At 42.3% G+C, this 26,195-nt stretch overlaps 2 protein-coding genes across 4 annotated transcripts in view; one reads left to right on the top strand and one right to left on the bottom strand.

Annotated features, from left to right (window-relative positions):
• Positions 1-26,195, top strand: part of RBPMS (RNA binding protein, mRNA processing factor) — a 321,546-nt gene that overhangs the window by 81,226 nt on the left and 214,125 nt on the right. The gene's annotated exons all lie outside the window — the stretch shown is intronic.
• The window catches only part of LOC138652634 (endogenous retrovirus group PABLB member 1 Env polyprotein-like), a 204,247-nt gene continuing 197,130 nt past the window's right edge, over positions 19,079-26,195 (bottom strand). The window contains exon 3 of the mRNA XM_069743133.1: positions 19,079-21,168. Within this exon, the coding sequence (XP_069599234.1) occupies positions 19,443-21,014 (1,572 nt within the window). The 5' untranslated portion in view covers positions 21,015-21,168 and the 3' untranslated portion in view covers positions 19,079-19,442. The remainder of the gene's footprint in view (positions 21,169-26,195) is intronic.

The following is a 26,195-nucleotide window of genomic DNA, read 5'->3' on the forward strand; positions in this document are numbered from 1 at the left end:
CATGGAATCAATGAGGCTCTAAAAATTAATAATAAAAATAATAAATCGTAATGAGCTTTTAGGGCCACGCAAGACCACAGCCCGTCCGGCAACTTATTTTCTAAAGTAGTAAGATTTTTGTGCAGCCACGTGTTGTACAAAACTTTTGCGAGATTTGCAGCAGTTTTATGCCAGTTGTCAGGAACAAACTGATGAATTGGGCCGAAAGTTTTCTGTTGTTCTTTGTCTTAAAATTTCTCATTAGTGTGTATCTCATAATATTATAATAGTAGCATAGTGCATACAATTTAAAGGGAATCTGTCACCCCCTCAGGCGTTTGTAACTAAAAGAGCCACCTTGTGCAGCACTAATGCTGCATTCTGACAAGGTGGCTCTTTTAGTTATGCTCCCTGCACACGCTGAAATAAACGCTTATAAAATGTGCCCCCTCATACCGTGAAATCATCCCGGGGGTGAGTATTTCCCCCCTAATAAGACGCAGCACAGCCGTCACTTTGGGCCTGTGCACACCGGGCACCGCCTACTCTTCCTTCATTAGCGTTCCTGGCGCCTTGCCTGTCAGCAGTTCCTGGCCCACCCATTCCCCAGACCTGAATCCGATTGAACTCATCTGGGACATTATGTCTCGCACCATCCACCAATGTTACGTTGCACCACAGACTGTCCAGGAGTTGGCGGATGGTTTAGTCCAGGTCTGGGAGGAGATCCCTCAGGAGACCATCCGCCGCCTCATCAGGAGCATGCCCAGGTGTTGTAGGGAGGTCATACGTGGAGGCCACACACACTACTGAGCATCATTTTCTTGTCTTGAGGCATTTCCACTGAAGTTGGATCAGCCTGTAACTTCATTTTCCTCTTTGATTTTGAGCATCATTCCAATTCCAGACCTCCGTGGGATATTAGTTGTGATTTACGTTGATCATTTTTAGGTTTTATTGTTCTCAACATATTCCACTGTGTAATGAATAAAGATTTACAACTGGAATATTTCATTCAGTGATATCTAGGATGTGAGATTTTGGTGTTCCCTTTATTTTTTTGAGCAGTGTATTTCTTATTTTGTTATTTTGCAACTGTGGGCAAAGGTTCCCTTTTTCCCCTCATTCATTTGTTGTTTTTTTTTAGTTTGTTTTTTTTAAAGTCTCAAAATTTGTTGCACACGTACTCCAGTCCTTCCCGAGTGATGTTTATGTATGGCAGAAATTGCTTACTCTTATTTTTGCAACGTTTGAGGAACTTTTTGTGCTAAAAAGTTTTCTAAATTTGGTTAAAGACACAATAAAATACAATTTTTTTTACATTGCACAGAATTCAAGAAATATTTTTACAATTTTGAAGAATTTAGTGAATAAAGCGGCATTGAATACCACATAACAAGAGTGAACAAAAAACATAAAACACAAATGATGCATCGGTACTGGTTACTGTGATAAATTAAGGACCTGTGGATGCCTTATGGTCTGGAAAACTTGTAAAGGGAATCTGTCATCAGGTTATTGCAACCTTCATCTGAGAGAAACCCTAATTCCAGTGATGTCACTTACTGTGCTTCATGCTATATTTTGTATAATATCTGTTTCGATTCCTCCTATCAATGTGTTTGGACGCAGTGAAAGACATTTCTACTGTCCAGTCTAGGACAGGGGTGTGCAGTCAGTATGGTGATGAACAGTGTCTTGAGTAACAGTTTAGCTGTCCAATTAGGACCAAGGTGTGTCGGGGCTTCATCCATGTGTTTCCTCTTTCCTATGACGTACCCTCCTGGCTTTTGACCACAGACCTTTTGACTACCCAGCCGCACAGCTTGTCCATCAGTAGTGACTAGCATCACATATTACTGTTTTATCTGCTGCAGATATACCAGTTTTCTGAATGTGTGAGCTCTGTATAACCCTGCCTACACCACTGATTGGCAAGCAACACAGTAAGTGATACATCATTGGAATCAGTGTCTCTGCTCCTACATTATGATTAGGTAATAATAATAATTTTATTTATATAGCGCCAACATATTCTGCAGCGCTTTACAATTATAGATGGGATTTACCTCTATAAGGGGATTAGGTGGCAAAATCTGGTGACAAATTCCCTTTAAGTAAAAGTTATAGGCATCTTTCCTTCTACACTTGCTAATAACCCAATTGTGACTGCTGTTTCCACTATGTTGGTAGTAAGCCATCTGTCTTATTACCTCTTCAGCTTGTATCAGCCGGTGTTTGGTGAACTGTTTTCCAGCAGGAAGATAAGAAATCTTTCAAGTCCTACTCCCACCTTGCAGTTCTAGCCTTGCCTGGCCTGTGTGTTCCTTCCTCATCACTCCCTGCACTTGCTGAACAATGCAACCTTATTTCTGTTAAAAAGTTGGCTGACCCGCACTTCAACTTTGAAAAGTAAACAAGTCATTGTAAGAGCACGCCTTCCCCTTATTTGTCTTTCTGAGGCCTAATTTAGGAAACTTCTTAAAGCTTTCGTAAAATAGACTCATTGCTTGAATCAAAGAATGTAGACAAATTCTTCTCTATCTAATAACGGATCACTAAGGTAGAATATTGCAAACATGGTGCAAAGCATTCATACAATATAGTAGTAAGAAACATCCTAATACCAAATTGTAACGGTAATGTTACAAAAATAGCGTGACATAACGGTTATTATTGTTCAAGTTTAAAAATAATAAAATTTTAGAGTCCTCAGTTATCGATACCTTTTTAATAGCTAAAGATGGTAGGAAAATGCATCAGAAGCTCCCCGTCCTCTCCAACAGCTACACGAACCTTTCTCTGCAACCAGAAAAAATGCAAAACCTGTCCAATTATAATGACCACGGACAAGATAAAGATCCCCAACTCACATCAGGACTACAAGATCCCAGGTACTATCAGCTACACCACTACTAATGTGGTGTACTTAATTATATGTACCAAATGTCCAACTGGAGGGTCTGTATGTAGGGGAGACAGGGCAAAAACTTAGAACAAAGATGATTTCTCATTGCCACATAATAAAAGAAAAAAGGATTGATCTATCTGTGGCCAAACATGTTTGTAGCCCTGATCACAGCACAATAGACATGAAATTACTTGTATTAAACGTGCAAATTGCCTCTTCAGAGAAAAAGTGGACTTGTACTCTATAGCGCCACCTATTGGAAGTAGCGATCCTACAAGTCACATTCAACCCTTTAAAAAGTCGTGCAATATGACTTAGGATAAGAGCCAAATCAGAATCTCAATTCGCAGACACGGTGTTTCGGGCAGTTGGCTCTCGTCAGTGCCAAGCATGAGAACTGATTTGGCTGGGTGAGAGGCTCTGGACTGAGGTCTAAGGGGCAAGGTTTGTCCTTTTGGAGAGTGACATACTCTGGCTTGTCAAGGTAAGGAGGCTTATTCGCTGTGCAACGCTCCTCTGGAAAATTTAATATGCAAATTGCCTCTTCAGAGAAAAAGAGGACTTGAACTCTATAGCACCACCTGTTAGAAGTAGCAATTCTACAAGTCACAATCAACCCTTTAGCTCTTTAACGAGTCTTGCAATATGACTTAGGATAAGAGCCAAATCAGTATTTCACTTCGCAGACACAGTGTATAGGGTTTGTATTAAACGGTAACTTCAAATCTCAGAGAGACACAAAAATTTGGGAGTTCAAACGTATGGCAACCTTTGACACACTCAGAGCAGGAATTAATGTGTTGCATGGATTTATGTCTTTCTACATCAATTAAGGAATGTGCTCCTCAGATCATTTGGGGGCATCAGGACTGTACACCAGACTTTAATCAGAGGACAATAAAGCTTCCACACTCCTGATCTGTGAACTGTTCCAATATTTACAGCCACAACTGTTTATCCCTCTCCCATGCCGATAGTTCTGCTTCACGTCACTTGTCTTATCTATTGCCTTATTCCTGTGTCCTGTTGTGCATAAATATGTGACTCTTCAGATTTTTTGTTATTCTATGCCTGATGAAGAGAGCTGAGTAGTTTTGTATGCTTGGACACTGAGGACTCTCAAATTGTAATATTTTTCTATCTACTGGCTAACTAACACAATACAAAAGATGCACTGTATATTTTTCTTCTTCACGTTCAAGAAATGTATATTTCTGTGGCTATTCTATGAATAACATGATCAAGCATCAATTCTTCTACGTTCACAGACACACAGTTTATAAAGGAAATCAGCAGGGAGGTTGTTTCAGACTTCTTGGAGAACTAACCATTGATCTTTTTTGGATGTAGGCTTGTGCAAATCCTTCTGTCTCTTCCTGTAATCCCAGAGAGGCTTGATGATGTTGAGATCAAGAATTTCATGGCCTTTAAGGTTGAAGGCAGACAGTAGTACATCGAGTTCAACCTATAGCATGACTTGTTGATCCAAAGGAAAGAAAAAACCCAATGAGGCAGATGCTAATTGCCATAAATAAAGGGAAAAATTCTTCCTGACTCCACATGCGGCAATCAGACTAGTTCCCTGGATCAACGTCCCACCACAGAATTTAGTACGCATAACCTGCCATATTATATCTTACAAAAAAGGCATCCAAGCCCTACTTGTACTTTTGTAGTCAATCACCCAGAGCAATATCATGTGGCAGAGAGTTCCATAGTCTCATTGCTCTTACAGTAAATATCCCCTTCTAAGATGGATTAAACCTTCTTTCCTTTTCTTGCACTTAGAGACTCCATGTACTCCTTTACACTAAAGATAATTAATGACATTGCTGTATGTTTACTGCAGAATAAATTTGGAGCCAAACACTTCCTATAAGATATTGCACATGTCTCCTGTACAGATCCGGTGCGCTCATGTTAAAATGGCCGCCGACCTAGCAGAAGCCAGCGGCTGACGTGAGTGCACAAGCCGCATGCAGCGCATGACACTGATGTCATACGCCGGCGACGTCAGACACAAACTCATCAGTGTTCAATGTGGGAGTTCAGTGCACGCACCCCTGGATATACTCTGCCTGCGCTTTGAAAGGGCCCTTTCCCCTAAAAACAGCAGACTTTTTTTTTTTCTTCTTCTTCCCCCTCTGTCTCTTTGGTCCACAGCAAGGACCCACCGGGGAGTTCCCTGATCCCCTGCCAGGCAAGTCCAAACCTGGACATGATCAAGAACTCCATCAGGGTTCACAACATAAACTCCCTATCAGTATGTCTTACACATGGAGAGCATACAAACTCCATGCAGATGATGACCATGGTCTCTGATCTCGGGACCCCAGTGCTGCAAAGCAACAACCACTGAGCCACTCTGCTTCTCAGTTTCTGATGGTTGAATGATTATACCGTGGTGACACCACTATAGCTTAGGCTACTTTCACACTAGCGTTTTCTGCAATCCGTCACAATGCGTCGTTTTGTAGAAAAAACGCATCCTGCAAAAGTGCTTAGTCCATAGACTTGCATTGACGACGCATTTGCGACGGATTGCCACACGTCGCATCCGTCGAGCGACGGATGCGTCGTGCTTTTGCGGATCGTCGGGAGAAAAAAACGCTACATGTAACATTTTTTTCTCCTGACGGACCGCTTTTTCTGACCGCGCATGCGCGGCCAGAACTCCGCCCCCACCTCCCCGCACCTTACAATGGGGCAGCGGATGCGCCGGAAAAATGCATCCGCTGCCTCCATTGTGCAATGCAGCAAACGCTAGTGTCGGAATCTCTCCCCGACGCATTGCGACGGGGAGATTCCGACGCTAGTGTGAAAGGAGCCTTAGGGTGTTAGCAATGGGTGCTTGTCAAGGACTCTAATTTTAGATACGTGGATGCTCAGGCTGCTCTGGCTTGTCTCTGCCTCATCATGAGAAGCTAAGTTCTAGAGCGTGGTCTTTTTTGAGAGGGTTGCCAGTATTTAGAATATGGTGGAGCTAAAAAATCTTGCACCATAAATCTGGCTTGGATGAGGTAATGGTTGTGTAAAATAAGTTGTCTTTGGAGAAATTTTACTGTATAGAAATTGCATTGCCGCTGTCAGAAATTCAGGAAATAAGATTAGTGATGATGATCATTTAGTAAAATGATTGCACTTTCCATTCCTAAAAATAAAAGGTATTTAAAAAAACAAAGTGCTTCAGTGAAGGTGACAGGTTTTGTCACCCCAAAAGATGGCTCATTGTTTGATTCACCATGCCCTTTCTCTTTGCCACGTCTCAAGTAGCACCAGAAAATGAATAATTCTCTGCGCTCTAGTGAGTGAAAGATGTATACTGGGAGAAAATGGAAAAATGCCAAGTTATTCTGTATGACTTCAAACAACGATTCCAGTTCATTAGACCATAACAACCAGTGTACCCACAGGACATTCTGAAAAGTGTATTAAAAATTAACCCGGAATACTTTGTTTTTAACCCATGAACTAATATTTTTGCATTATTAATGGAAATAATAAAGACCAGGTCTTTTCACATTCGTTGTTGCTTTTAATCCACCATGAATTTTCCTGAAAACATACTGTAAATAATACGGGTACATTCTCAGTGCTGTACTCAAACTGGATGTTGATTGCACTATAGCGTTCACACATTAGAAGAACGTATGACTCTCTTCCCCAGCTCTCCCGCTCACCAATGTCAACTCCTTATAATTTGCCCCAGTTGGCTTAAAAAAAAAAAGATGTATTCTTTTCTGGAGCCATGTACCGATAAATCCTGAGTGACAACCTCCTTCCCTCTGCCAGGGTATTAAAATAGGGTCGTGGCTGGGTCTTGCAGCAAGGTAGTGACCCAAAACATGCAGCCAAGGCAACAAAGGAGTGGCTCAAATAGAAGCACATTAAGGTCCTGGAGTGGCCTAGCCAGTCTCCAGACCTTAATCCCATAGACAACTTATGGAGGGAGTTGAAGTTCCAATTTGCCAAGTGACAGCCTCAAAACCTTAATGATTTAGAGATGATCTGCAAAGAGGAGTGGACCTAAATTCCACCTGACATGTGCGCAAACCTCATCATTAACTACAAAAAAGTTTGACTGCTGTGCTTGCCAACAAGGGTTTTGCCACCAAGTATTAAGTCTTGTTTGCCAGAGGGATCAAAAACTTATTTCTCACTGCAGAATGCAAATAGATTTATATAATTTGTACAAATGTGATGTTCTGGATTTTATCTTTGATATTCTATCTCTCAATGTAAAAATTAACCTACACTTAAAATTATAGACTGTTCATGTCCTTGTCAGTGGGCAAACTTACAAAATCAACAAGGGATCAAATACGTATTTCCTTCACTGTGTCTTCTGCTTGAAAAATGTGGCAAGTTCATCCGACAGGAAAAGAGACGTCATTTGCATAAATGGGTCTTTTCACAGTCAAAATTTACATAGGCATCATTTTTTTTTCATATTACAAGTCCATTAAAAACACATACAGTACATAGACTTCCTGTGTGGTTTATACCTGTCTTGCACTCTTCTTTAGCACCTTATAATTTGATATACTAAGCACTCGCTCAGTGGCTGCTATATTCCAGGATAGGTCTATGTGACACTTCTTTTTGCACTAACCCATAGCCTGTTACTACTTCCACTTTACCACTTGTGTGCTACTTGAGTAAACTCTTTTCCACATATATAATTGTCTATTGATGTCAATTTTAAAATGAATTTTTGTACTGAATTAATTGTTTTCAATAAAATTATTACTTCTTAATATAATCTCTTTTGAGTGGTGAGTTTGGATAAGGGGTATCCAACTTTTTAGGTTATATATATATATATATATATATATATATATATATATATATATATATTACATGGGTCTTTTCACAGTCAAAATTTACATAGACGTAATTTTTTTCATGATATTACAAGTCCATTAAGAACACATACAGCACAAGGATGGTATCAGTGTATTGTACGTGTTTGACTTTCCAGAGCATAGGAGAAGCTTAGTGGCACACTGATGGTAAAAATGGACACATAGATGGCACACTGATGGTAAAAAATGGGCACGCTAACACACTGATGGTAAAAAGAAACACACGAATTGCACACTGATGGTAAAAACGGACACACAGATGGCACCCTGATGAAAGGCACTGATGACACCGGTACCATGTTTCCACATACATGTTTAAACCCGGAAGTGTGAATGAGGCCCTAAGTAGTGTCTCTTTGACCATCTGATCTCTTCTGTTATTTGACGGTTCCATGCTCATACAGGACCTGTCTGGTTTGCTGCTCACAGGTTCTTTTCTGTACTCTTTTGTTTACTTTAATTTCAGATTTAACACAATCCAGATCATATCTGCAGGACAGCACCAGGTCTGGATTTTGTGTCTTGGCTGTTCTGCTCAGGAAATTGCATATCTGTCTCCTGAATTTTTTGCATTTTGCGCAATAAATTTTGTTGCGTGCTAAACTGTTTGTCTCCGTCTTACACAGTATTGTCCTACTCCTCTTTTCGTTCTGAATTACCCTGTGAACTGTATATGTTTTGTCTTTAAAATAGTCCACATTTGCCCTATATTTATACTAGGCTGACAATGTAGAAATGGCAAACAGATGATGGAACAAGTAGAAGCTGCTGGAATGAAGCCCATGAAGACCTTCTCCTAGAAGTAGATAAATCGCACCTTCAGTCATGTTATGGTTATTGTCTTTATGATTTGTCTAGAGATAAATCTTTTGGAATTACTTGAATACATTAGGCTTACGTTAGGGTACGGATGTGGAATTTCTTTACTGCCAAGGCTAGCAATATTTCCAATATGGTGCATTGGGAGCATGAACATGTATATCATGAACCTAGAATGCATGGTATAACTATAATCATTGGGAATGATCATCTTTAGATGGATATTCTTGCTTTCAATCTCAATCCATTGATTAAACTTTGTAAAAGCTTTTAGGATTTTTTTTCTGAAAAAAATGTAAAGGACCTGAAACTTGTCATATTATGAAACCTGTAACTTTTATTTTTCTCGTTGATGGAGTTGTATGAGAATTGTTTTTTTTTTTTTTTGGAGTGATGAGCTGATGTTTTTATTGATATTATTTTGAGGTATGTTTTCTTTCATTTTGAACCTAAATACAACTTTGGACTTATGGAATTTATTTTCATTCTTTTATGTTTTACTAAACTGGACTTTTAATTTAAACTCACTATTATCATTATTTTAAGTTAACTTAAAAGACTTGAACCTGCAACTGTGTGATTTTTTTTCTATCTTACAATATGTAGGTAAAATCAGGTTGGGCTTCACTAGAGTGCCTTCACAGGAGATGGCAACTTTGATGGCAACCCTTGGCACCTTGTGAATGCATCGCAGGGAAGGTGGGAGGTTGAGGGACACACCGGAATGGCGTTCCCCAGTGACTGCACAACTAAAACTCCAGTGTCAAAAATTGACTTTGGCAAGCAAGGGGTTAACAGCAGTGATCAGAGCTCTGCTCCGATTGTTGCATTTACATACAAGTGACTGTTCAACACCGGTATGGGGCAGTATCAGCTCCTCCATCCATTCCACACACCTGAGTGTGATGTACTTACAGTATATCACATGTCAGTCAGGGGTTAAAAGGAGTCTGTTAGCCCAAACTATGGCCTGGACTATTTAAGACTGGGGTGTGCAAGAATAAGATGTGATGTATTCATTAAAAGGCACAGTCCACTTTAAATTCAGTGCATATTATCAGTGGCATTTGCCTCTTTACACTTGTTCTTGTTACTATTTCAGGACTGTTGGTTTTAGATATGCCCATACCCTTTTTATTTTCAAGGTAGATGAGCCATGAATAGAGGTGTGTGGCACCAACTTAAGGTACCTTCACACTAAACGATGCTGCAGCGATCCAGACAACGATCCGGATCGCTGCAGCGTCGCTGTTTGGTCGCTGGAGAGCTGTCACACAGACAGCTCTCCAGCGACCAACGATGCCGGTAACCAGGGTAAACATCGGGTTACTAAGCGCAGGGCCGCGCTTAGTAACCCGATGTTTACCCTGGATACCATCCTAAAAGTAAAAAAAACAAACGCTTCATACTTACCTTCGGCTGTCTGTCCCCGGCGCTCTGCTTCCCTGTACTGGCTGTGAGCACAGCGGCCGGAAAGCAGAGCGGTGACGTCACCGCTCTGCTTTCCGGCCGCTGTGCTCACAGTGAGTGCAGGAAAGCACAGCGCCGAGGGACAGACAGCGGAAGGTAAGTATGTAGTGTTTGTTTTTTTACTTTTAGGATGGTATCCAGGGTAAACATCGGGTTACTAAGCGCGGCCCTGCGCTTAGTAACCCGATGTTTACCCTGGTTACCAGCGAAGACATCGCTGAATCGGTGTCACACACGCCGATTCAGCGATGTCAGCGGGAGAGCCAGCGACCAAAGAAAGTGCTGGCCCTGTAGCCCCGACCAACGACATCACAGCAGGATTCTGATCGCTGCTGCGTGTCACACTGAACGATATCGCTAGCCAGGACGCTGCAACATCACGGATCGCTAGCGATATCATTTAGTGTGAAGGTACCTTTACGCCTTAGTACAGTATGTGTCTGGGTGTCTTTCTCCAGTAGATGTACACTCCCAAAAATGATGCACGACAGAGCACACATTCACTTTGTCAGCACCATTATAGCCTATGGCTCCGTCAGCACATACGCCTGAATCCCGTTTTGAAGGTGATTCGGATGCAAGCCCCAATGGGGCAAATGAGCGGGTGCCAGAATGCAGTGTGAAAGCACTCTTAAAGGGAATCTGTCAGAAAAGCTCAGACCAGCCAGCATTGTCAATCACCAGTGATGAAGGTGAGACATGCAAAACTAGAGGGTGAAATGGTGCAGTGTGGCTGACATTTCTGCAAAGATGAGTGGGCCAAAATTCCTCCAGAGTGTTATAAAAGACTTGTTACCAGTTATCACAAACACTTGATTGCAGTTGTTGCTGCTAAGGGGGTCCCAACCAGTTATTAGGTTTAGGGGGCAATCACTTTTTCACACAGGGCCCTGTAGGTTTGGATTTCTTTTTCTCTTAATAATAAAGACCTTAATTTAAAAACTGCATTTTATGTTTTTTAGTTATCTTTATCTAATATTTAAATTTGTTTGGTGATCTGAAATATTTAAGTGTGACAAACATGCAAAAGAATAGAAAATAGGGAGGGGGGCAAACACTTTCACACAAATGTATAATATACCGTATATTATAGGGGTTATGTCCTTTTTATAAGGCTATGTGATTAGTTTATACTATCATTTGGGAGTGACAGTCTTCCATTAAGAAAATTACTTAATATTTTCCCTGTTTAAAGATCAGTTTGTTCTCAAACATCTGCTAAGTCTTTTTATCTTTGCTTTTTGTCATTTGAAAGGGAAGATTGGAATTTAGGATAAAAGCATTGTACTGGGCTGTATTCTGTATATACCTAGATAAAAAATTAACTAGAGATAAGAGCATTAATTCCATAATAATTTGTTGATTTATTACACAAAATATTTCTTAAGATTGGTAGCACAATTCGACACGTTGGTCAAATATTGTCATGGGTTGACTTGGCAATTTTTATCTGAATTTTTCTTACAAGCGACAACTACTCAAAGAGTAGCTAAATGTTTGGGACAAAATGCTCTTTTTTTGTGTTCCTTTTAATTGCAGGGCCTTTGGGGTCCAGGTCCTGACATCCCAACCAATTATTTAAAAGACCCCCAAGAAGCATGCAGCTTGTGAGTACTTTGGATTTAATGAAAGCATAGATTGTCTAATGATTCAGTGCACACTCAACAGGAGTTATGTGATCCAGTCTCCTAACTTCTGCACTTCTCAGGGGTCTTTTGAGTGATCAGCTGGCGTCTCGGTGGGGGACTGATCTGCAGATAATGAAAGTGATTATCCAGGACTTTTGTATTATTTTTTAATGGAGTTAGGAACTTACAAGCAGGTAGTTGTTAACTACCTGTCTGTTCTGCCTGGCCCTGATTTCTGCTGGCCCCAATCCATCACGGACTGCTCCTGCTGCTATACCACTAGACCTCACATCAAAAGAGCGGCTCTTCCTCTTCTGATTTGCTCTGTTGATGGAGCGTTACTGACAGGTGTATATATATATATATATATATATATATATATATATATATATATATATATATAATTTTTGTCTCAACACATGTGAATAAATATATCACATTTTTGCAAAGATATACCATAAGAGTGCGGCTGATTTTTCTATATTGGGCTCCCCGCAGTTAGGCAGAGGGGAGCCAGCTGTCAATCAGCATAACATCAGCAGTAAAACCCTATCAACAGAGAGGAAGAGAAAAAGCTGCTCTGTCGACGAAGTGTCACATGGTAAATCACAGAAACACCGGCAAGAGTGGTCTGTTACCGCTCTGAACTGGCAGAGATGTGCACTGATCAGAAGAGGTAAGTAGTTAGCAAATACAGTTCCTGTCTGTAATTTTTTAGCCCCATATGGCAAGAATACAACAAAGTCCTAGATAATCTGTTGTGAATTCTGTGATCAAGCTCCCTCCTGTGGTCACGAGTGGTACTGCGGCTTCTGAGCTTCCTTCCTCAGGTGATGAGGTTAAGTCGTTAGGTGCTGCTCTATTTAACTCCACCTAGTGCTTTGATCCTGGCCTCCAGTCAATGTTCTAGTATTGGTCTTGCTTCCTCCTGAATCGTTCCTGTGGCCTGTCTGCTCAGCATAAGCTAAGTTCTGCTTGTGTTACTTTTGTTGCTATATTTTCTGTCCAGCTTGCTTTTTTGGTTTTGCTTGCTTGCTGGAAGCTCTGAGACGCAGAGGGAGCACCTCCGTACCAATAGTCGGTGCGGAGGGTCTTTTTGCCCCTCTGCGTGGTTGTTTGTAGGTTTTTGTGTTGACCGCAAAGCTATCTTTCCTATCCTCGGTCTATTCAGTAAGTCGGGCCTCACTTTGCTAAATCTATTTCATCTCTGTGTTTGTATTTTCATCTTCACTCACAGTCATTATATGTGGGGGGCTGCCTTTTCCTTTGGGGAATTTCTCTGAGGCAAGGTAGGCTTATTTTTCTATCTTCAGGACTAGCTAGTTTCTCAGGCTGTGCCGAGTTGCATAGGGAGCGTTAGGCACAATCCACGGCTACCTCTAGTGTGGTTTGATAGGTTTAGGGATTGCGGTCAGCAGAGTTTCCACGTCTCAGAGCTCGTCCTATGTTTTGTGGTTTTTGTCAGGTCACTTGTGTGCTCTGAACTTCAAGGTCCATTGTGGTTCTGAATTACCTATTCATAACAGTACTGGAGGCCCAAAGTACAATGCTACTCAATAGAGGGAAAAAAGAAGTTCTGAGACCATTTTTTTTTCCTTTGCACTGTGTTTTGCCTTTTTTTTCCCCTAGACATTTGGGTGGTTCAGGACACAGGTGTGGTGATGGACATTAAAGGTCTGTCTTCATGTGTGGATCTTCTCACTGCAAGAGTACAAAATATTCAAGACTTTGTGGCTCAGAATTCTATGTTAGAACCAAGAATTCCTATTCCTGATTTGTTTTCTGGAGATAGAGCTAAATTTCTGAGTTTCAAAAATAATTGCAAACTGTCTCTGGCGTTGAAACCTCGCTCCTCGGGTGACCCAGTTCAACAAGTTAAGATTATTATTTCTTTATTACGTGGCGACCCTCAAGACTGGGCATTTTCCCTTGCGCCAGGAGATCCTGCATTATGTAATATTGATGCGTTTTTTCTGGCGCTCGGATTACTGTACGATGAACCTAATTCAGTGGATCAGGCAGAGAAAAATTTGCTGGCTCTGTGTCAGGGTCAGGATGGGATAGAGATTTATTGTCAGAAGTTTAGAAAGTGGTCTGTGCTCACTCAATGGAATGAATGTGCTTTGGCAGCAATCTTCAGAAAGGGTCTCTCTGAAGCCCTTAAGGATGTCATGGTGGGATTTCCTATGCCTGCTGGTCTGAATGAGTCTATGTCTTTGGCCATTCAGATCGGTCGACGCTTGCGTGAGCGTAAATCTGTGCACCATTTGGCGGTATTATCTGAGCATAAACCTGAGCCTATGCAGTGCGATAGGACTTTGACCAGAGCTGAAAGGCAAGAACACAGACGTCAGAATGGGCTGTGTTTCTACTGTGGTGATTCCACTCATGCTATCTCCGATTGTCCTAAGCGCACTAAGCGGTTCGCTAAGTCTGCCACCATTAGTACGGTACAGTCGAAATTTCTTTTGTCCGTTACTTTGATCTGCTCTTTGTCTTCCTATTCTGTCATGGCATTTGTGGATTCAGGCGCTGCCCTGAATTTGATGGACTTGGAGTTTGCTAGGCGCTGTGGGTTTGTCTTGGTGCCCTTGCAGTGTCTTATTCCATTGAGAGGAATTGATGCTACGCCTTTGGCCAAGAATAAGTCTCAGTATTGGACCCAGCTGACCATGTGCATGGCTCCTGCGCACCAGGAGGATATTCGCTTTCTGGTGTTGCAAAATCTGCATGATGTGGTCGTGTTGGGGTTGCCATGGCTAGAAGTCCATAACCCAGTATTAGATTGGAAATCAATGTCTGTGTCTAGCTGGGGTTGTCAGGGGGTACATGGTGATGTTCCATTTCTGTCTATCTCCTCATCCATCCCTTCTGAGGTCCCAGAGTTCTTGTCTGATTACCGGGATGTATTCGATGAGCCCAAGTCCAATGCCCTACCTCCGCATAGGGATTGTGATTGTGCTATCGAGTTGATTCCTGGTAGTAAGTTTCCTAAGGGTCGACTGTTTAATTTATCTGTACCTGAGCACGCCGCTATGCGGAGTTACGTAAAAGAATCCTTGGAGAAGGGTGATATTCGGCCGTCGTCATCGCCATTGGGAGCAGGGTTTTTTTTTGTGGCCAAGAAGGATGGTTCGCTGAGACCTTGTATTGATTACCGCCTTCTAAATAAAATCACGGTCAAATTTCAGTACCCCTTGCCGCTGCTATCTGATTTGTTTGCTCTGATTAAGGGGGCTAGTTGGTTCACCAAGATAGATCTTCGTGGTGCATATAATCTTGTGAGTATTAAACGGGGCGATGAATGGAAAACTACATTTAATACACCCGAGGGCCATTTTGAGTACCTAGTTATGCCATTCGGACTTGCCAATGCTCCATCAGTATTTCAGTTCTTTATGCATGACATCTTCCGAGAGTACCTGGATAAATTCCTGATTGTATACTTGGATGATATTTTGGTCTTCTCGGATGATTGGGAGTCTCATGTGAAGCAGGTCAGAATGGTGTTCCAGGTCCTACGTGCTAATTCTTTGTTTGTGAAGGGATCAAAGTGTCTCTTTGGTGTTCAGAAGGTTTCATTTTTGGGGTTCATTTTTTCCCCTTCTACCATCGAGATGGACCCTGTTAAGGTCCAGGCCATTTATGATTGGACTCAGCCGACATCTCTGAAGAGTCTGCAAAAGTTCCTTGGCATTGCTAATTTTTATCGTCGCTTCATCTGTAATTTTTCTAGTATTGCTAAAACATTGACCGATTTGACCAAGAAGGGTGCTGATGTGGTCAATTGGTCTTCTGCTGCTGTGGAAGCTTTTCAAGAGTTAAAGCGTCGTTTTTCTTCTGCCCCTGTGTTGTGTCAACCAGATGTTTCGCTTCCGTTCCAGGTTGAGGTTGATGCTTCTGAAATTGGAGCGGGGGCTGTTTTGTCGCAAAGAGGTGCTGATTGCTCGGTGATGAAGCCATGCGCTTTCTTTTCCAGGAAGTTTTCGCCTGCTGAGCGAAATTATGATGTTGGCAATCGGCAGTTGCTGGCCATGAAGTGGGCATTCAAGGAGTGGCGTCATTGGCTTGAAGGAGCTAAGCATCGCGTGGTGGTCTTGACTGATCACAAGAACTTGACTTATCTCGAGTCTGCCAAATGGTTGAATCCTAGACAGGCTCGCTGGTCGTTGTTTTTCTCCCGTTTTGACTTTGTGGTTTCGTACCTTCCGGGCTCTAAAAATGTGAAGGCGGATGCCCTGTCTAGGAGTTTTGTGCCCGACTCTCCGGGTTTGCCTGAGCCGGCGGGTATTCTCAAAGAGGGAGTAATTGTGTCTGCCATCTCCCCTGATTTGCGGCGGGTGCTGCAAAAATTTCAGGCTAATAAACCTGATCGTTGCCCAGCAGAGAAACTGTTTGTCCCTGATAGGTGGACGAATAAAGTTCTCTGAGGTTCATTGTTCGGTGTTGGCTGGTCATCCTGGAATCTTTGGTACCAGAGATTTGGTGGCTAGATCCTTTTGGTGGCCATCTCTGTCGCGGGATGTGCGTTCTTTTGTGCAGTCCTGTGGGATTTGTGCTCGGGCTAAGCCCTGCTGTTCTCGTGCCAGTGGGTTGCTTTTGCCCTTGCCGATCCCGAAGAGGCCTTGGACACATATCTCTATGGATTTTATTTCGGATCTCCCGTCTCTCAAAAAATGTCGGTCATTTGGGTAGTTTGTGATCGCTTCTCTAAGATGATCCATTTGGTACCCTTGTCTAAATTACCTTCCTCCTCTGATTTGGTGCCATTGTTCTTCCAGCATGTGGTTCGTTTACATGGCATTCCAGAGAACATCGTTTCTGACAGAGGTTCCCAGTTTGTTTCGAGGTTTTGGCGAGCCTTTTGTGCTAGGATGGGCATTGATTTGTCTTTTTCCTCGGCTTTCCATCCTCAGACAAATGGCCAGACTGAACGAACCAATCAGACCTTGGAAACATATCTGAGATGTTTTGTTTCTGCTGATCAGGATGATTGGGTGTCCTTTTTGCCGTTGGCTGAGTTCGCTCTTAATAATCGGGCCAGCTCGGTTACATTGGTTTCACCGTTTTTCTGCAATTCTGGGTTCCATCCTCATTTCTCTTCAGGGCAGGTTGAGTCTTCGGACTGTCCTGGTGTGGGTACTGTGGTGGACAGGTTGCAGCGGATTTGGACTCATGTAGTGGACAATTTGGCCTTGTCCCAGGAGAAGGCTCAACGTTTTGCTAATCGCAGATGCTGTGTGGCTCCCCGACTGCGTGTTGGGGATTTGGTTTGGTTGTCATCTCGTTATATTCCTATGAAGGTTTCCTCTCCTAAGTTTAAGCCTCGTTTCATTGGTCCGTATAGGATTTCTGAGGTTCTTAATCCTGTGTCTTTTCGTTTGACCCTTCCAGATTCTTTTTCCATCCATAACGTATTCCATAGGTCATTGTTGCCGAGATACGTGGCGCCTGTGGTTCCATCTGTTGATCCTCCTGCCCGGTTTTGGTGGAGGGGGAGTTGGAGTATATAGTGGAGAAGATTTTGGATTCTCGTGTTTCGAGACGGAAACTCCAGTATCTAACTTAAGTGGAAGGGTTATGGTCAGGAAGATAATTCCTGGGTCTTTGCCTCTGATGTCCATGCTGCCGATCTTGTTCGTGCCTTTCATATGGCTCATCCTGGTCGGCCTGGGGGCTCTGGTGAGGGTTCGGTGACCCCTCCTCAAGGGGGGGTACTGTTGTGAATTCTGTGATCAAGCTCCCTCCTGTGGTCACGAGTAGTACTGCGGCTTCTGAGTTTCCTTCCTCAGGTGATGAGGTTAAGTCGTTAGGTGCTGCTCTATTTAACTCCACCTAGTGCTTTGATCCTGGCCTCCAGTCAATGTTCTAGTATTGGTCTTGCTTCCTCCTGGATCGTTCCTGTGGCCTGTCTGCTCAGCATAAGCTAAGTTCAGCTTGTGTTACTTTTGTTGCTATATTTTCTGTCCAGCTTGCTTTTTTTGGTTTTGCTTGCTTGCTGGAAGCTCTGAGACGCAGAGGGAGCACCTCCGTACCGTTAGTCGGTGCGGAGGGTCTTTTTGCCCCTCTGCGTGGTTGTTTGTAGGTTTTTGTGTTGACCGCAAAGCTATCTTTCCTATCCTCGGTCTATTCAGTAAGTCGGGCCTCACTTTGCTAAATCTATTTCATCTCTGTGTTTGTATTTTCATCTTCACTCAGTCATTATATGTGGGGGGCTGCCTTTTCCTTTGGGGAATTTCTCTGAGGCAAGGTAGGCTTATTTTTCTATCTTCAGGACTAGCTAGTTTCTCAGGCTGTGCCGAGTTGCATAGGGAGCGTTAGGCGCAATCCACGGCTACCTCTAGTGTGGTTTGATAGGTTTAGGGATTGCGGTCAGCAGAGTTTCCACGTCTCAGAGCTCGTCCTATGTTTTGTGGTTTTTGTCAGGTCACTTGTGTGCTCTGAACTTCAAGGTCCATTGTGGTTCTGAATTACCTATTCATAACAATAATCCCTGTAAAGAAACAGAAAAACCAACTTGTCCCAGCTGTTCAGTTACACTTTTTAAAAGTGAGCAAGCAAATAGGCTAAAATATCGAGCAGACAGAGTATTGAAAAGGGAAAGTGTATTAGCAAAGTCTTTCTGCTTTCTACTATATAGATAATGTACTCTGACTGTGTCGCATAGGGCATCGGTGGATAATTTGATTCTGGATAAGCCAACCTATTCATGAAGGCATTTGGCATCAGAACATAGTGTATAGCAGTGTGTATGATTTTTACAATATGAGTCAATAGCAAATACACAGTATGTGACTATATCGAGGAAGAAGTTTATAGACATCAGCACGCTGATAGATTCCTTTTTTTCAGCCATAAGTCTTACTTCAAGCAATATTTCAGCTTCAACTGAAGCCTTTCTTGGGACAGGTACTCAGAAACAAGAAACCTTCCACTATTGAAGCACCACTCCACTGTTTTTTATTTTTTTTATTTTAGTACTGGATTGGTGCTTCTAATCTAAGGTCTCTGCCCATAGTCTTATATTTACCTGCCGACGTCTTCACCTTTTATCGGCACCGCTCCGATGCACTGCGCCATATTATGACCACAACTTCTGACTGGCTGGAAGTCAGGTCACAAGCCCTTAATGCAAGAACCAGGGTCTCATAGATAATGCATTGAAAAGTGACCTCTGGCTCGCTGAAACACTGAAGCGATCTGGCAGGTCACAAAATACAGGTTACCATCAGGAACAGCTGAAGATGGCAGTGGGTATGTATGAGAGTAGGGACAGGGACCTTAGATTATGTCGGGATCACACTCAGTCAGAGCAGCCTTTGGAAGTGGTGAATCACCAGAAATAATACACAAGACACGTCTTGTATAGTGTATCACTGGGAAGTCTCTGAAGCACGCCTGCCTTCAATGTGCTATCCCTTCTTTATATAGCTGTTTCAGTAGGTTTAGTGGTTATACAAGTTTTGCATGTTTAAACAAAGAGACAAAACAGGAAAGAAAGAAAAGAAAAGAAAACAGTTTCGTGGGCGGCAGTTTCACAACAAACAGTACAAAGGCAATTCCACAGACAAGAAAAACAGGATTTCATACTATAGCTAAAATGTCCTTGAATGGACAGGTCAATATTTATCACAAATTCTTTTTTTTTTATTTTTGTTCATTGAGGTAATCATTTTTGTTCTGCTCTTCACAATCCCCCCTTTGACATATTCCATTCAAAACCTTGTCGATCATTTTAGTCATTCTTTTTGTGATATTACAAAAAAAACTTTATATTCTCGCATCCATTACACAAAATTTATTTGTGCATACCGAGATACCCTTGAGAACAACCTTGAACAATACATATATAATTACAATAACCATAACTGTATGTATTAGGCTTTGCATAATCCCGGTAACCCACCCACCGATCCCTCTGAACCAATTGGCCGGGTTAAGAAAAGAAAAGGTATCTGACCACCAGCTATCCTTATTTTGGTCATTGTCTTTGTCATACTGATCCCTGAGTCGTTGTACGTCTTTTAATTTAAATCTCATACTCATAGTACTATTCGGGTCTATATAATGACAGCAGGTGGGTCCGATGATTTGACACATACCCCCTTGTGAGGCAGTTAGGTAATCCAATACCAGGGTATGTTGGTTAGTGACTATTATAAGCTGATTCTGTACAGCTATACTAGTATTTAATATGTCCAATATATCCCAAATCTGATCATCTAGATAATCCGTGGCTCTAACTAATTTATCCCACATTTGTGTTAGCATAGGATAAATAAAAATGGTACTAGCAATTTTGTTGGGAATTCCCATTTGTACTATATGCGGCCTCCCCGAGGGACGTGGTGAGTTATCTGCTGCTCTTTTATACAGTGTGTGCTTGGGCACGGCTTGCATATTCACTTGTTTATTTGAAATTATGAAAGTAGCCGGGGTTAGGCGTCCTAATGTACAAGTACCCTTTATACCTACGGGAAGCCATTTATATGCTCCTTCTCCGCATATCCAAAATGTACCCTCAGGCAGATCCCACAAAGCTGAGTGCTGCAATACCAATCTGTGAGCCAAATCCACAAAACTAGATACATTCTGAAGCATACACCAAGAGGGTTTTTGTCCCAAGGGGCTACAGTACCCGGCTGCGGGATTCCCACATACATGCATTCCGTTGACATACTCATTGGATTCATTACAAACCAGGTTCCCCGGCTTACTTGTACAACTGTCTGCATCACCTTGGGGGAACAACTCAGAATGTTCCCATTTTCTATTATGTATGTATCTTTCCAATACTGTAGGTTTGAACGCATCAGAGGAAGGGGTGGTTGTACTGAAACTGAGCTGTAGATTTTCAGTGGGGACCTGTCCTAAATCAGTTAATCCAGTCTTATTCCTAGGTACCCATTTTCCTCCCTTGAATGCTAAATATTGTAAGTTGTCTATTTTTCCTGTAAGATTGCCCTGCCACCAAGGAAATTCTACCCATCCCACAATTGGTATGGCGATTGAAGTATTCCATAGTCTAGTATTGCCAGGTTGGTTGTTGGCCGGGTTGTCTGAACAATTAGGCCAAGCGAATATTTCTTCAGCTGACACGGGAACTGCTAGAAAAGGCATACTTGTGGCTGATACTGGTGAATGGGTACAGATCCAACAATCTGCCAGGGGTTGCGTATTATTTAACAAGTCATGCACTAATTTTCTATGATGTTGTACGAATCTATTGTTCAAAGGGGCTAGAGAATTCAGTCTTTCCCATGCCTCCGTTGAGGTTAACATTATTAACATCAATATCATGAGTCTTATACTGCTTTTTTGCAATGGCTTGCATGTATCCATGATGCCTTTCCTTCAAGCTTGACTGCTGTTGGAGTTGTTAACAGGACTTGGAAAGGTCCGTCAAATCTCGGTTCCAGAGTCTTTCTGGTGTGTCTTTTCACGTAGACTTGATCACCAGGTTCCAACTTGTGGCCTCCTTCGAGATTTTCTGGATCTGGAAGGGAAGCAAAAACTTGCGAATGCACTTTAGTTAAACGTTTTTGTAATTCTTGTACATAAGCAGTTAAAGTCTCAGTATTCAACATCAGATGTTGTGGAAAATAACAACCCAAATTTGCTGCTCTACCAAAAAGAATCTCATGTGGTGACAGCTTAGCCTTCCCCCTTGGGGTGTTTCGGATGGAATACAGGGCAAGTGGTAGACACTCGGTCCAAGGCTTTCCTGTTTCTGCCATGGCCTTCTGGATTTTTAATTTTATTGTCCCATTTAATCTTTCCACTTTACCTGAACTCTGTGGATAATATGGAGTGTGAAACTGGTTTTCTACTCCCAACATTTTCATAACATTCTGGAATATTTCCCCAGTAAAATGGGTACCTCTATCTGACTCGATCACCTCAGGCATGCCGTAACGGGGTATCAGTTCATGTGCTATTTTAATGGCAGTAGTTTTTGCTGAGGCTTTACGAACTGGATAAGCCTCTGGCCACCCTGAGAACATGTCCACACACACAAGCACATATTCGTATCCATTGTACCTAGGAAGTTGGATGTAGTCGATCTGGAGTCTTTGAAAGGGATACAGTGGTCTTACATGATGCTTGGTTGGGGTTTTAATGGCCTGACCTGGATTGTGTGCCAGGCATATAGCGCATGCAGCACACATGTTCCGAGCAAAATTACCAAAGCCTGGAGCCAACCACCTTTCTTTTACCTTGAGCGTCATACCATTTGCCGACACATGCGTGGGTAGGTGGAGGTCACTTGCCACTGCGGGGTACCAGGCTCTGGGTAAACACAACAAAGTTCCTTTTTTCCATAATCCTTGCTGATCTTCTGCCCCTTTTTTCTGCCACTGCCCTCGTTCTTCGTCGTCTACCTGTTTCTGAGCTTCCTTCAATCTTTCCTCATCATCTTCAGAGCTATCTAGTGTGTGGGCATGATGTAAGGGTTTACGTGCTGCCTGTTTTGCTGCCTTATCGGCTTTATCGTTACCCCTGGCTTCCTCGGTGTCGAGTCTCACATGTGCAGCTACCTTTATCACCGCTATTTCTTTAGTTTCTTGTGCTGCCTCCAGAATCTGTCTAATGAGGGAGGCATGTTTAACAGGTTGGCCTGAAGCAGTCATATAACCTCTGGCTCTCCATATTACGCCAAAATCGAAAATAATGCCATGTGCATATCTAGAATCAGTGTATATGTTTGCTGTCTGATCTTTGGCTATTTTTAGAGCTTCAACTAATGCCGTAAGTTCTGCTTCTTGTGCAGACTGATTAGCAGGGAGAGGTTCTGCTTTCAGCACTTCATGCTGAGTTACTACCGCATAACCTGTATGAAATTGTCCATTCATATCTGCATATCTACTGCCATCTATGAAAAGTTCAAATGTAGCATTACAGAGTGGCTTGTTACGTACATTACATAAGCCCTGAGTCTCTTGTTCCATTAATTGTACACAATCATGCATTGACTTTGATGGGTCAAAGGAGTTGGAGAGTGCAGTTTCAAAGGAGTTGGAGAGTGCAGTTTCCTCAGGTATGGTACCCCCCTCAGACTCTAAAGGGAGCAAAGACGCGAGATTAAGAGTCTGAATCCTGGCAAAGGAAATGTTGGGCGGCAGTAGTAGGGAACATTGGAGACGGAGGTGTCTGGCCATTGAAATATGTTTAGGTTGGACGTGGTTAAGAATGCCATGTACATCATGAGTGGTCTGAACTAGAAGTGGGTGATCAAGAACAATCTCAGAAGCTTTATCTAATAACAGTGAAATTGCGGCTACTACTCTTACACAAGAAGGTGCGGCTCTAGCTACAGGGTCCAGATGAGCTGATATGTATGCCACAGGTCTCTGTTTGTTTCCATGTTTTTGTGTGAGCACCCCTGTAGCATGTGAGGATATCTCAGCTGCCATCAATTGAAAAGGTTTAGTGTAGTCTGGGAGTCCCAAAGCCGGAGCTGATACCAGTGCTGTTTTCAAAGAGGAAAATGACTGTTTAGCCTCTTCACTGAGTGAATATGGTGTGTTGGCAATACAGTCATATAAAGGCTGCATGAGTTGACTTGCATGTATGATCCACTGTCTACAGTGTGAAACAATACCTAGGAAAGCACGCAGCTGTTTGTGATTCCTGGGTTCAAGCATGTTACGTATGGCTTCCGTACGTTGAGGTGTGAGGTGTCTGATGCCCTGTGATATGCAGTGACCTAAAAACACGACTGTTTGTTGACAAGCCTGGAGTTTCTGTCTATTTACTTTACAGCCTTCTTGCGCTAGGAAAATTAAGAAATTAACAGTTGAGGTAACTGCCGTCTGTTCATCAGGGCAACAAATAAGTAAGTCATCTACATACTGTAGAATGACTACTCCTGGTTCTGGGATGAAATTTGATGAAATTTTTTAGCACGGTCTGCATTGCTTCAGAGTACAAAGTTGGTGAGTGTACCATACCTTGTGGCAATCTTGTCCATGCTAATTGTTTACCCTTGAATGTAAAGGCAAACAAATGCCAACAGTTCTTATGTAGTGGCACAGAAAAAAATGCGTTTGATAAGTCAATTACCGTAAAATATGCAGCAGTGCTGGGAATTTGAGACAGTAAGGTATGAGGATTCGGTACCACAGGGGTGACCGGTGCCAAAACCTTATTGATTTCCCGTAAGTCGTGCACCATGCGATATTTCACCATAGTTTCTTTGGAGGACACTTTCTTTTTAACAGGATATAAGGGTGTATTGGTGGGTGACCTGATTTCTACCAAAACACCTTGTAACACATAATCCTGAATTTGTTGAGAAATCGCCTGTTCTTGCTGGGCGCTGATGGGGTATTGCCTAAGCTGAGGTAATATGGTTCCCGGGGCAGTTTCTAACAGTATAGGAGCTACTGATAAAAATCCTACATCAGTGTCTCCTTTTGCCCATAGGCTGTCAGGAACCCGAGACAAGTCAATTTTTTCTTGTTGAGTGTAAATTTCGGGAAAATCCTCCATTGCCTGTATTCTAACATATGGTTCCAGAGTTTCTGCATCTTCAGGGATGGTCAGCATAACTGTGCCATCTTCTCTAAAATGGATGTTTGCATGCATTTTACTTAAGACATCAGTACCCAACAAGCAGGTAGGTGCACCTTTAGCAAATAAAAATTTGGATACAAAAGTTTTAGGGCCAAAGCTCACATTTAAAGGTTTTGTAAAGGGCAACGCCTGAATTTTACCATCATACCCTTCTGCATATGTAACCTTTGAGGATATATTGTCAGGATATGGTAAAAAGTCCTGATTTAAAATGGAGGATGTTGCTCCCGTATCTATCAGAAAAGGTACATTTTTACCCTCAACTTCAACTTGTATTATTGGTCTTCTAGAAGGAAGAGAGACCTGCATAACTTTCAGTCATTCTGAGCTGTCTGTTTGATCAGGCACTGGGTTATTTATCCTATTTTTGGGTACAAAGGTTCCTGAATCTATATCTGCTTTTCTCTTCCTACATTCCCTTTGGAAATGTCCTGGCTTCTTACAGTAATGACAAGTAAACTTTTGATTAGCAGAGCCAGTATTAGCCTGTGCAATTCTTACTGGCTTAGAATTTTCTCTTAAGTCCATTTCTATCCCTACAGCTTTCTGTCTAGCCAGGTGTGGGTCTTCCAAGGTTCTCCAATCAGGGGTTGCGGCCTTAAGCTTTTCCTTCACTTTTGGAGACAATCCATCTATAAAGGTTTTTGTAACTAACTTCATCATTCCTGGAGCGGTTAGATCCATGCCTTCATCTCTGAAATTATTTTCTACACTTAGATAATATTCGTCTACTGATTGTCCAGATTTCTGAGCCACCACTCCCGTTGTTCCTCTCTGCCTCTGTCTCTCCCTCATGAAAACCATTAAGTGATCTACAAATTGTGTACCTGATTCTATCGTTTGTAAGGCACCATCTCCTGCTTGGGGCCTATGTACCTGTAGATTTGCTAATAGCTCCTGGAAGAGTCCAGGAGTCATTTTCATTCTACATAATTCTTCTCCATCTGCCCAAACTCCAGCGTGAGTCTGCATAATTTGCTGTATATATTGTGCAAATCTAACTGGACACTGGGTGGGATCTGGTGCGTTATGCAAGAGAGACATGCCTTCAGCAGGGGACCAAGGGAAATATTGTCGAGTTTGGTGATATCTAGTTCCCATTACTCCGTCAGCACCAGGTTCCCTAAAGGGTCTTGGTACTACCCTAACAGGGGCAAGTACAGCGCCATGTCTAGGTGTACCACAGGCTAGGCAATCATTTCTCCAGTCTGGATTTTGTTGTCCACAGTGCGGACATACCCATCCTCCTGGTCCGGCTAAACTTTGAGGTGGTGTTTGGAGAAAAGATGGGGCATGTGGGTTAAGGTATGGGGGTGGGGTATTTTTAGATTCCACATTTTGTTTTTCTCCACAGCCTGTGGGTCTAATACACCACTTTTTACTCTGTTGATTATATGTCCATCCCTCATTTTCTGCTACCCTAGAGACATCAATCAATGCTTGGATCTGATCTATCCATTTCTTGTCTCTGATTATGCCTTTTTTCCTTTCCTGAATTCCTTCCCATAGTTTTCTACTAAAAGCTTCTGCCCTAGTAACTCCAAACTTACTAAAAATCTTTTTCAGCCCCTTAGTGGCATCTTCACCACTTCTCTCCTTTATGATAGTATAGATATCTAATTCTTCTGGTTCCGACTTTGTTTGCTTATTCCCCATTTTCTTATCCTGAGCTTTCTTGCCCTAGGTGGCGTTTGGGTATGAGAATACCTCGTTACCTTCTTCCTAAGGAGCTAGGATGTCTTTTTCTTGCCCTAGGTGGCGTTTGGGTATGAGAATACCTCGTTACCTTCTTCCTAAGGAGCTAGGATGTTTAAACTGTGTTGATGTAAGAAAATCCTGATTCCTACACCTATAGCAAACAACACAAATGCAACCAGACAGAAAAAGAACATACAACGTATCTTGTCCCAGGCTAATTTATCTGTCCTGGGCTTATACTATCACATA

This window comes from Ranitomeya imitator, chromosome 1 (genome assembly GCF_032444005.1).
Source record: "Ranitomeya imitator isolate aRanImi1 chromosome 1, aRanImi1.pri, whole genome shotgun sequence".
In the NCBI taxonomy this organism is placed as follows: Eukaryota; Metazoa; Chordata; class Amphibia; order Anura; family Dendrobatidae; genus Ranitomeya; species Ranitomeya imitator.